The 13,102-nt window shown below is 39.7% G+C and overlaps 2 protein-coding genes across 2 annotated transcripts in view; both read left to right on the forward strand.

Moving 5' to 3' along the window:
* The first annotated feature begins 212 nt into the window (after positions 1 to 212).
* LOC102852605 (dolichyl-diphosphooligosaccharide--protein glycosyltransferase subunit 1-like) lies at positions 213 to 2,028 on the forward strand. Its single transcript, XM_006900739.1, has one exon. It carries the CDS (start codon positions 220 to 222, stop codon positions 2,026 to 2,028), a length of 1,809 nt encoding a protein of 602 aa, XP_006900801.1. The 5' UTR covers positions 213 to 219.
* A 10,145-nt stretch (positions 2,029 to 12,173) lies between these two features.
* Positions 12,174 to 13,102, forward strand: part of LOC102853016 (phosphoglucomutase-2-like) — a 10,275-nt gene continuing 9,346 nt past the window's right edge. The window contains exon 1 of the mRNA XM_006900740.1: positions 12,174 to 13,098. Within this exon, the coding sequence (XP_006900802.1) occupies positions 12,174 to 13,098 (925 nt within the window). The remainder of the gene's footprint in view (positions 13,099 to 13,102) is intronic.

The raw sequence follows: 13,102 nt of genomic DNA on the forward strand, positions 1-13,102 counted from the left end.
CAAATCCGTAACCCTCAGGTCTTTTTGTCATTGTTTTTGTTCAAACATTCTTCTGGTCGTATAACCCCGGTGCATCCACTTAAGATACAGAGGTAACTTGTGGTTGCTTTGAAGCTGAACACTGTGACACTGATTTGTCAAATGCATTAATGATTCCCCATGGCCAACAGCATTTGGTGGAGCTTCCTGATTAAACCAAGTTTGAGCTCCGTGGTGGACATGGAGGCGCTCCCTGCCTGCCTGTGCTTGGTGCTGCTGCTGCTCGGGGCTTCGGCCCCGGCAATGAGCAGCGCCTCCTCGGAAGTACTGCCGCTGGTCAACGAGGACGTGAAGTGCACGGTGGACCTGAGCAGCCACCTGGCCAAGGTTACGGCCGAAGTGGTCCTGGCTAACACTAGCGGCGGCTCCTTATCCCGCACCTCCTCCTTCCTGCTGGCTCTGGAGCCTGAACTCGAGGCCCGGCTGGCGCATCTCGGGGTGCAGGTAAAAGGAGAAGATGAGGAAGAGAACAATTTAGAAATACGAGAAACCAAAATTAAAGGTAAAAGTGGGAAATTCTTCATGGTCAAGCTCCCGTTTGCTCTTGATCCTGGGTCCAAGATTTCTGTCATTGTGGAAACAGCCTATACTCATGTCCTTCAGCCTTATCCAACACAGATCACTCAGTCAGAGAAACAGTTTGTAGTGTTTGAGGGGAACCATTATTTCTATTCTCCCTATCCAACAAAGACACAAACTATGCGTGTGAAACTTGCCTCCCGGAATGTGGAGAGCTACAGCAAGCTGGGGAACCCCACGCGCTCAGAAGACCTCCTGGATTATGGACCGTTCAAAGACATCCCAGCCTATAGTCAGGATACTTTTAAAGTTCACTATGAGAACAATAGTCCTTTCTTGACCATCACCAGCATGAGATGTGTCATTGAAGTTTCTCATTGGGGTAACATTGCTGTAGAAGAAAATGTGGACTTGAAGCACACAGGTGCTGTGCTTAAAGGGCCCTTTTCACGCTATGATTACCAGAGACAGCCAGATAGTGGGATATCCTCCATCCGTTCGTTTAAGACCATCCTCCCTGCTGCTGCCCAGGATCTTTATTACCGAGATGAGATTGGCAATGTTTCCACTAGCCACCTCCTCATTTTGGATGACTCAGTGGAGATGGAAATCCGACCTCGCTTCCCTCTCTTTGGTGGCTGGAAAACTCATTACATCGTTGGCTACAACCTTCCAAGCTATGAGTACCTGTATAATTTAGGTGACCAGTATGCACTGAAGATGAGGTTTGTGGATCACGTGTTTGATGAGCAAGTGATAGATTCCCTAACAGTGAAGATCATCTTGCCTGAAGGGGCCAAAAACATCCAGATTGATAGTCCCTATGAAATCAGCCGGACCCCGGATGAGCTGCATTATACCTACCTAGACACATTTGGTCGTCCTGTGATTGCTGCGTACAAGAAAATTTTGGTAGAGCAGCACATTCAGGACATTGTGGTTCACTACACATTTAACAAGGTCCTCATGCTGCAGGAGCCACTGTTGGTGGTGGCTACTTTCTACATCTTGTTCTTCACCGTCATCATCTATGTCAGGCTGGATTTTTCCATCACAAAGGATCCAGCTGCTGAAGCCAGGATGAAAGTGGCCTGTATCACAGAGCAGGTCCTGACCTTGGTCAACAAGAGATTAGGTCTCTACCGCCACTTTGATGAGACTGTTAATAGGTACAAGCTATCTCGGGATATCTCCACTCTCAACAGCGGCAAGAAGAGCCTGGAGACAGAACACAAAGCCTTGACCAGTGAAATCACATTGCTGCAGTCCAGGCTGAAGACAGAGGGCTCTGACCTCTGTGACAAAGTGAGTGAAATGCAGAAGCTGGATGCCCAGGTCAAGGAACTGGTGCTGAAGTCAGCAGTAGAAGCCGGGCAGCTGGTGCCAGCCATGATTGAAGTAAACCCCTTCTTTTATACCCTTTTAGTTTCCGTGTTTGTATATTTTGTGAGTTGTGTGTGGGTTTTTTAAAAAAAAATGTGTGTGTGACCAAATGAAAATAAAACAGGGACTCTGAACATTTGCTGAAAAAAAAACAAACAAACAAAAAAAAAACCCAAGTTTGAAAGCAGAACTGGCATCCAGTTCCATAATAGCTTGTCTCCAGAAACCCTATGAACCTGGAGAGAGGATGAAAGTCATCCAAGTGTTGAGGACTTCGTTCATAGTGAGTACATTCTTATTGAAAACATATTCTTCCAATTTCCTTCATCCCCTCACCCATCCAATTTTACAACTGCATGATTTATCCCCTCTCCCCCTGCACATCCTCAACCCTCTGTTCTTACCCTCTCCCAAACCCTTGGACCCTTATACTCATTCTAAAATAATGGTTTTAAACAATATATGTCTTTGCGGGACTGAGTTCGTTCACTCAGCATAATGCTCTCTAGTCCCTTTCAAGTTAGGTAATAATTTACATAATTATTACTCCTGCATGATGTTTGGAATTCCATTGTGTGAATGTGCCATAATTATAATAATGGTCTTATACAATATATGTTCTTATAAATCTGAGTTTGTTCACTCTTCATAATGCTTTCTAATCTCTCCGATGTTATTTAGTATTTTCAGATCATTGTTCCTGAGTGTTGCATAGTATTCCATTGTGTGAATGAATGTACCACAGTTTCTCAATCCAGTCATTTGTTAACGTAAATTTGGACTGTTTTTATGTTCTTGCTATTGTCAATAATGCTGCTGCAAACATCGGTGTACAAATGTCCATTTGTGTCTCAATTCTGTTTTCTTTGGGGTATATTCTTTGCAGCAGTGTGGGTGGGTCATGTGGAATTTCTCTGTTCAGGTTTTTGAAGACCCACCAAAATGCCTTCCAAAGTGGTTGCACCAATTTACAAATCCACCAACAGTGTACAAAAAATAAAATCTCTCCACACCCTCTCAATACTTTTAATTGACTATATGCATGTTAAAGCTGGACAAGTAAAAAAAGAATAATAACGAAGAATTTATTCCTTTCAATTGTGGTGTTGGTGATGAATATTGAATACACAATGGACTATCAAAAGAACCAATATATCTGGAATGTTAGAAGTGCAGCAAGAGTACTTGTTAAAAGCAAGGATAGTGAGATTTTGTGAAGCATACATTAGGTATATGATCTGGTGTTGTTGTTGTTGCATACGATAGAGTAGGAACCAACCCATAGCTGACCTTCCAGCAGGTTTTTAGCACGAGATTGCCGATCCTTCTCTTGTGGAGAAATTGGCAGATTCAAACCCCATGCCTTCAGATTTGCAGTGCAGAGTCTTACCACTAGGCTACGGGAACTCCCTCTGTAATCACAATATTGGAAAGTTTGAGCGTTTGTATCACATATTTGTTAGGAAAGTCCATTCCCTGGAAAAAGATACCATGTGAGAATTTTGAAAGAAGAGAATGAGAAAAAAAGAGTTTTGCCATTAAGGAGAGAGATTGACACAGTGGTGGCACACATTGAAAGCTGTGAGGGTGGCACGAGACCATGCACAGTTTTGCTTTTTACTTAGTATTGCTACGAATTGGGGTAGTTTTGTGGATTAATAGTAAGAAGATACAGTGCAATTCCAAAGACAGGCAGTTGGAATCATCCAGATGTTCCACAGGAAAAGGATGGACACTCTCCTCCCAAGAGATTTATTGCCTCTGAAAACCTGTTGGAGGATCAATTATGGGTCTGTTCTGACTCAAAAGCACACAACAACAACAAAAATAACATCAATTGCACATATAATTTAGTTTTTATTCTAAACGATATTTGTCTGACTGATTATTACTGATCATGAGGCTTTCTGTCAGAGAGGTGACTTTTATGGATTAACATTCTTTTGTGATAAGTCCCTGACCCAAATGAATCTGGAAAATTTAATGATAAAATAAAGTATAAAATGTCCATCACACATTGTATTTAGTAGTTTGTTCTGAGCTGGAATATGTTTTTAAATGTGATGTAGGAGGACAAGAAAGTACCTTGTTTTTCTCATGTTCTGTTGAGTTGCTTGTGAGTCAGTGACCTTATGTACAACAGATGTGAACCCTGCTCTATTTTGAGCCAATTTTATTGTCTCTGACACACTTCCATTAGTCATTGAGTCAATCTATCTCAACCTGAATCTTCCTCTTTTACACTGTCCCGTCACCCTTCCAAGCATGATGCCCTTCTCCAAGGACTGGTCCCTTTTGAAAACATGGCCAAAGTATGTGACATGGTACTTCAAACTCCTTGCTTTCAAGAAGCAGCCTGGTCTCACCCTCTCTAGGACAGATCTGTTTGCTCTCTTAGTAATCTATATTATCTTCAATAGTCTTCTCCAGCATCACAACACAAAGACATCTAACCTACTATCATCCATATCATTTTCCAGATATTTGATGCATAGCAAGGAATTTAGAAGATCATGGCTTGGATCAGGAGCACTTTAGTCTCTAGGCAGAATATCATTACTCTTCAGTTTTCTAGGAGGTCCTTGAAAGCAGATTTTCCACAGTGCAATTAATCTTTTTTCTTTTCTGGCTGTTAGTGTGCTGATTATGGAACCAAGGAAGTTGAAGCTGCTAACAGTATCAATCTCTTCTCTATATATTATAGTGTTGTCAACTGGCCCAGTGGTGAGACTCTTTGTTTTCTTTATATTGAGCTTCAACCAATATTGAAGGCAGCAGTCTTTGACCTTCCATAGCAAAACTCTCAGATCCTCCACAGTTTCAGCAAGCAAGGTCATGTCATCTGCATAACACATTTTGTTGATCAGTCTTCCTCCAGTTCTGATGTCACATTCCTCCCCCTAAAGCCAAGCCTCTGGAATTATCTGTTCTGCATATAAATTGTAAACATATGGAGATAGGTTGCATCTTTTGTGTACACTTTTCCAGATCTTGAATGAGTCAACTACATCTCATAGAGACCCCTGTGGACAACAGATCTGAAATCTATTTTGAGCTGTATGTAGGAACTGAACTGTTCTGTGACTCTAAGATATAAATTTCAAACTCTTACAATATATCTCTAGCACTAAGAGGAAAAGGACAGAATAGAACACAATTCAGCAGATTAATTAGTATATTTTGGTCCTTTATTTACTTTCCCAGACATTCTATAAAGAACATATATATCTCAAAATAATGTAACTGAAATTTATTTTAAAAATTAAATAAAGAATTAACTATGATTCTACATTAATTTTGTTAATCATTGGACTAAATCATAAATGAATAAAATAAATTGGATGCACAGTGCATTTCAATGTAGTGTAGGATGTGTGAAAGAAACATTTTTTTCTTAGTAAAAGATATCCACAGGAATCTAAGGGATCATACAAGTGATTTTTCTTTTTTGGTGACAGAGCATGGATTGCTTTGTGAAAAGCAGAGGAGAAAAATCAAAGACACAAAAACCAATTCTGTTTTCATTTCCAGGGGAATTTGTACTTCAGTTGATAGCAATAAACCATCATTGATATCTCCCACAGTGTCAGAAGGATACAACTGCCCACAATTGTAACTCTTCTTCAGAATCCAAATTCTTAATTTTGCTATAAATTTGTCTTGACTCTCATTAGCTCACATAATCTTGCTCATCACTCGAAGAATTTCATTGGTATATAATATTTAATTTATCAATCTCTATCTTCAACTCTGTTCAATTTATGCCATAGCAGTCTTTCTCATTCTATGTAAATATTTAGGATTCGTTTCAGAAACAATCTCAGTGGTTATCACCTAGACAAGAAATATGTCTTGCCATTGACTTTTAAACTGACATATTACTAAATTGATTGACCTTGCAACGGAGTTCATCTGCACAAAATTGGTCACTGACTTTGTTCTAGTGTCTATATTGTTGCTGTTGATTGCCATCAAGTTGAGAACATATTATAGTGACAAAAGGCCTGAAGCTTTTCTATAACTTGTTGTTGTTAGGTGCTGTCAAGTAGTAGATGACTTATACTGACCCTATGAATGAATGAAAGGCCTGAGCACTGTTCGTACATAGAGTTTCTGGAGGCAAGCCATTTCAGAAGTGGATGCCATTCCTGCTTCCAGGCTTGTTTTAGTCCGGAAGCTCCAGCAAACACTGTCCACCATGGGTAACCATTACCATGTTTGGCACATCAGTATCCCAGTGTTCAGCATAACAGAAACCATGAGTTACCTCTGTACAGCAATGCACAGATCAATGCTATACCACCAGAAGAATGACAGGAAAACAATTTGAACCCAGCCTAAGGGCCACAGATTAAAATGACCCACCTTCAGTTTGGTAGTATAACTTCTGTCCACTAGGCCAAAGTACTATTGTCATTTATTAAAGTTAATAGTTTCCAGAAGAAAGTTGTTTAGAAAGCAGATGCCACTCTTGTGTCTAAACCTGTCTTAAACTGGCACCTCCATCACACACTGTCCACTATGGCTAACAGTTATGCCATTTGACACTCCTATGGCACAAGGTTCAACATCACAGCAATCCCAGGTTACCTTAGTGCGGTATATTGACAGAAGAGTGCTGTACCAGTTAGAAGAATGTTCCTTCAGAATTAAATAACAATTGACTTTTAAATCCAAAGGCCCTCCCCAAAGTCTTGTTGACTCTAAACAATAGGGTGAAGTGAAAAAACAACAACAACAACAAAATAAAAAAACAAAACCAAAACACACAACTAATACAGTATGTTGTTGTTATATACCATTGATACACATACATATGAAACAGAGAGATATGGATAGTTAGATATACACATGTACATACATATTTAGCCGTTTTAAGTCATGAAATTATGGAGAGAACATCCAGGCATGGGGGCAAGTTCCCCTAGGTGGCAGGTTTAAGGGTCCAGGTGGTGGGTTCGGGGGTCCAGGCAGCAGGTGCAGGGTCCTCCAGTTGGGAGGGGGGAAAGGCCCCACCAGGCAGCAGTGCAGTCATCTAGCGCTCCAGTCCATGACACACTAAAAATTTTTTAAGTCAGGTAGCTAGTTAATTGGATACGTGGTGGAGAGGGATGCACAGAGAGCCTGTTCCTTAAAATTCTTCTGTGTCAGCTAGTTCTTTTCAGTTCAATATCTCTGTATAGTAATTCCATCCTTTTTTAATGCTTCCTGAATCATTCAATATTCTGCCCATATCATCCTTAAACATGGCAACTCATGGTTTGAATTTGTGTTTTAGTTCCTTTAGCTTAAGAAATGCTGAGCAAGTTGTGCTTTTTTTGATTTTCTGACTCTAGCTCCTGGCACATTTCATTGTAGTACTTTGCGTTGTCTTCCTGAGCTGTCCTTCAAAATCTATTCAGCCCCTTAACTACTTGATTTTTTCCCTTTGCTTTAGCTTCTCGGCACGCTAGTGCAATATTCAGAGTTTCTTCTGACATCTAGTTTGGTCTTTTTCTTCCTTCTTTGTAATAACTTTTTGCTTTCTTCGTGAGTGATATTCTTGATATTTTCTTACAGCTAATCTGGTATTTGTTCATTAGTGATCAAGGCCTCAAAACTATTGTTGAGTTGGTTTTTAAATTCAGGGGAGGATAGACTCAAGATCAAATTTTGATTACTGCAGATATGATTTAACCTTTTTTGGCTTTAGTTTGAACTTGCATATAAGCAGTTGATAGTCTGTTTCACAATTAGCCTCTGATCTAGTTTTCACTGCTGATATTGAACTTCTCCAATGATTCCTTCCACAGATGTAATTTATGTGATTCCTGTACATCTCATCAGGTGGAATTCATGTGTATAGCCCGTGTTTATTTTGTATATAAAAGATATTTGTTATGAATAAATCATTGATTGTACAGAATTGTATCCTTCTATCCCGAGCCTCATTTCTATCACAAAGACCATATTTTCTGACTACTGATCCTTCTTCCTGGTTCCCAATTTTGGTATTCCAGTCACCCATTATTATTAATGCTTTTTAGTTACAGGTTCAATCAAATTCTGAGTGCAACAGTTGGTAGAAATTATGTATGTCCTCCTCTTTGGCTCTGGTTGTTAGCACATAATTTTGAATGACAGTAATATTAACAGATCTTGTTGTTGTTGTTCTTATGTGCCATCGAGTCACTTGCAACTCATAGCGACCCTCTATACAACAGCCCTAAACTCTGTTCTGTCCTGTGCCAATTTCACTGTCTCTGACACACTCATCCCGATTACCCCAGTCACCGAATCAATCCGTCTCTTAGAGGGCCTTCCCCTCCTGCGCCTGTCCTTCACCCACCCAAGCATGATGTCCTTCTCAAAGGACAGATCCCTCCTTACAACATGACCAAAGTATGTGAAGCCTCAGAATCCTTGCCTCCAAGGAGCAGCCTGGTTTAACCCTCTCCAGGTGAATCTGTTTGTTTTCTTAACAGTCCATGGTACCCTCAATACTCTTCTCCAACACCATTTTTCTCACCTTTTTGTCTCCAGTATAGTAGATAATATGATTGTCTGATTCAAAAGACCCCATGGCAATCAATTTCATTTCACTAACACCTATTATGTCAATATTTATGTGTTCCTTTTATTTCTTCACAATGTCTAATTTTCCTATATCCATGATTCTCATATTCCTTGTACTAATCACTAATTCTTCTTACAGCTGTTCATTCTACTTAGTGTTTCCAAATCTGAGGGCTCAGCCTCAGATACCATATCTGTTATTTACTCTGTGTGCTCTGCTGTACATAGGATTTTCAAAGGCTTGTTATATTTCAGAAGTGATTGAGTAGTCCTTCTTCCTAGTCTGTATTAATTTGGATGCTTAGTTTTAGAACAATATCTGACAGACAAGCTTTTACCGAACAGATAAAAGACACTCACTTACAGAAATAGCCAATACATTCATTTCTCCCGCCCAACCAAACAGCTGTGCCTTCCTTTCAGTTTCCCTGTTACATCACCATTCTTGCACTCCACCCTACCTTGTAAAACCTTCCCTTACCCAGCCATCTCTTGAGGTGTATGTTGTTGTTGGTGTTTACTGTCGAGTCAGAACGGACCCATGGCTGACTCTCTGGTGGATTTTCACAGGCAGTTAATCACAAGGGAGGAGATTGCCCACCCTTCTCTAAAGAACAGCTAGTGGATTTGAACTGTGTGTCTTCAGGATTGCAGGCAGCACAGCTTAATCATGCATGTAGATGAATTTAACCCTAACCCTTTTCACAGAGTTCAGAAAATGATTTCTTATTTCTGACAAAGCAGTAGGAGATATGTCATACTTTTAATCTCTGTCTTCAAGAAATGCCCAATCTATTTGAAGACTCACGTAATTAGGAGACGCTTACCCAGATAATCTCTCTTTTGATTAACTCAAAGTCATTTGAGTCCTTAATTACATATGCAAAATGTTTTTAATTTTGTCATATAATAAAACTTAATTATAGAAATGAAATCTATATCCCCAACCCTACCCACTCTGAAGAGATAGGAATTATAAAGTGGTGCACACCAGAGAACAGAGAACAGAAATCTGGCTAATCATCTGAATATTCTCCCTTTTTGCCATTTTTCTCCGCTTAAGCTTAACATTGATTTCTGGCTATCCACCCTAAATCTGACCTCTTGATCATTCACTATCAATATAAAATTTTATTTCATAGAATAAAGATTATGACAATCTGCTTAACTATGCTTTCTAATTTACAAGAAATTTATCCCTGCTCCCATTCTTATCCCTTTTTCTATTGTACTTTATGAGATTAATATTTATTTCATAAACTGGACATATTGATTATTGAAATTTATCATACTATATTGATTGTTTATTAGACTTTTAATCTGCTTTATGTCAATAATTTATTATCCTTGATTATTTATTATCACTAGAGTTCCTAAATTGTTACTCTATTTGAACCGTTTTATTAGTAATTATTTTCAAATATTCCTTCCTAACTCATTCCCCATTCATGACATTTTAATACCTTAGGTAAAATATGTATTTGTTTATCTATGGTATGTATATTTTTGTTTTGATTATAAAAAGTAATTAATTTACATCCACATAAAAAATATACATACTTTGCCTATTGAATAATTTATATCTATGAAAGTATGCTGTACACTTGTGCATAATGGTCATCCTGACTGATCTCTGCAGCTACAACGTGTTGGGGTTTTTTTCTCCCTCTCTCTCTTGGAAAATCTTTTCTGTAATGAGATCTATTGAAAGATTAAACTTTTACCCCCCATTTATACCTAAACTTCCTACTATCTAGACCAGATACTTACTAGTTATTGAATTTTTTACAAAGGTCATTAGTGCTTTATGCTTTGTTCAATAGAATAGACACATTTTAGCCCTTATAATATTTGAACTCTTTTTGACATTTTGCATTGCTGGTTTTTCCTTTCTCCTTGAAACTCTTTTTCCTTGTCGTCATCTGGTTTTATTTGTATTCCTGTAGCTTGTTTTTCTCTCCATATCCTTAATACAGGTATTTTTCATGGCCCTAATTTAGATTCTTATAACTCTGCAAATATTTTATGATTTCATCACCTGTAAAATCTTTAATAATATGCTAATGATTCTAATCTTTATGTCCAGCCTTCATTTCTCTCTTGTGTTCCAGATATGATCCTGTGCTCCTCATGCTCTGCCTTCAGCTGATTTGGATGAAAAACAAACAAAAATGTACAACATAAAATCACAGTTCAAACCAACAAACAACAATAAACAACATACTTCAGTTTCCACATTCTCACTTAAATTCCTAACTCATTCAGTTTTCAAAATAATATACATTATCACAGTAGAACCTGAGAAAGTCTTTTTAGGTTATTTTCTCTTTCAGAATTTTAATAGCATTTTACTTGGATCCACAATTAATACCCTTGGTACCAGCAGTAAGAAAAGCAACCAGACACGTTGATATGGGAAAATGTGAAGGTAAAGACCTCTCCAAATTATTGAGGGGTAATAATATCCATTTGAGTACCAAGACGTGTCAGATTCGGGCCATGGTCTTTCCAATCACTTGAAATGCATCTGAGAGCTAAACAACGAATAAGGATGACAGAATTGATGCCTTGGAACTATGTTGTTGGAAAATAGTACTGAAAATCCCATTAAGGGCCCAAAGAACAAACAGATATGTCTTGGAAAGGGTGCAACCAGAGTACTCTTTGCAAGTAAGAGTGAGAAGGATTCCCCTCAGATAACTTTGGGCATGTTACTAGAAGGGCCTATTCCTTGGAAAGGCACATGATACTTGGAAGAGTGAAGGGTCAGCGAAAGAGAGGAAGACCCTTGACTAGATTAATTGACATTGTGACTGCTGAAAAGGGCTCTAGTGTGTCAGGAAGTATGGAGATGGAACAGGGAAAGACAGGGTTCAGATATTCTATTCATAGGGTCACTATGAGTTATCCAACAAAAAGTTATGATGTTACCCAACAAAAACAACAATCTTTATGGTTATTCCTTAGTAAAAAGGTAGAATAAGTAGATTCTATCTGAAGGCAAGGAACATCAGAACCATTGTACATAATATTTTGTTCTGCTTGTAAATTATTGGCAATACAAAACATCACCTAATTTGAGAAGAAAGAGATTCCATTGGGATAGCATTGGAAACCATATGAAAGTCTGTAAGAGTCAAAGCTACCTAATGATATTAAATTTGTTTTAGGAAATAGCAAAAGAATAAGGCCCCAGGAATAGATGGTATACCAATTGAAGTATTTCAGATAACAGATTTTGCCCTGGATGTGCTCACCAAGTTGTGCCAAGAAATCTGGAGAACAACCACTTGGCCAACTGACTGGAAGAGATCAATATTTGTTCCCATTCCAAAGAAGGTGACCCAGCTGAGTGAGGAAACTAAAGAACAGTGTCATTGATTTCACATGCAAGCAAGATTCTACTGAAGATTATCCAAAACCTATTAGAACAGAACTTCAGCAGAGAACTGCCGGAAGTCCAGGCTGGGTTTAGAAGGGGTCGTGGTACTAGGGATATTGTTGCTGATGTTAGATGGATCTTAGCTGAAAGCCGGGAATACCAGAAGAATGTCTATCTGTGTTTCATTGATTATGCAAAGGCATTTGACTGTGTGGATCATAACAAACTGTGGCTCCTCGCCTAACCGGCCGGAAGGGCGCTCCATCCTGCTTCCCTCCGCTGCAACTGGGCCAGGATGGCAGCAGCTCCAGGAGACAGCAGCCCCAGCGACGACAGCCGGCTGGACCGAGAGACGGCCCAGTGGCTGCGATGGGACCAGAATCCTTTAACTTTAGAATGTGTGAAAAAACTAATTGCGGATGGTAATAAAGAAGAACTACAGAAATGCTTTGGGGCACGGATGGAATTTGGAACAGCTGGGCTCCGAGCTGCGATGGGACCAGGCATCTCTCAGATGAACGACTTGACCATCATCCAGACTACACAGGGATTTTGCAGATACTTGGAAAAACAGTTCAGCGACCTGAAGCAGAGAGGCGTGGTCATCAGCTTTGATGCCCGTGCCCACCCTCCCAGTGGGGGCAGTAGCAAGAGGTTCGCCCGGCTTGCTGCAACCACATTCATCAGCCAGGGGATCCCTGTGTACCTCTTTTCTGATATCACTCCAACCCCCTTTGTGCCTTACACAGTATCACACCTGAAGCTTTGTGCCGGAATCATGATAACTGCCTCTCATAATCCAAAGCAGGATAATGGTTATAAGGTCTATTGGGATAATGGAGCCCAGATCATTTCTCCTCATGATAAAGGAATTTCTCAAGCTATTGAAGAAAATCTGGAGCTGTGGCCAAAAGCTTGGGATGATTCATTAATTGATGGCAGTTTGCTTCTTCATAACCCAACTGCTTCCATCAATAAAGACTACTTTGAAGACCTGAAAAAATACTGCTTTCACGGGAGTGTGAAAAGGGAGAGCAAGGTGAAGTTCGTGCACACGTCGGTGCACGGCGTTGGCCATGACTTCGTGCAGTCCGCCTTCAGAGCCTTTGACTTCGCTCCCCCGGAGGCTGTGCCCGAGCAGAAGGATCCTGATCCCGAGTTCCCCACCGTGAAATATCCGAACCCAGAAGAGGGCAAAGGTGTCTTGACACTCTCTTTTGGTTT

Source organism: Elephantulus edwardii, unplaced genomic scaffold, assembly GCF_000299155.1.
Source record: "Elephantulus edwardii isolate Elephantulus edwardi_28Jun2011 unplaced genomic scaffold, EleEdw1.0 scaffold00293, whole genome shotgun sequence".
In the NCBI taxonomy this organism is placed as follows: domain Eukaryota; kingdom Metazoa; phylum Chordata; class Mammalia; order Macroscelidea; family Macroscelididae; genus Elephantulus; species Elephantulus edwardii.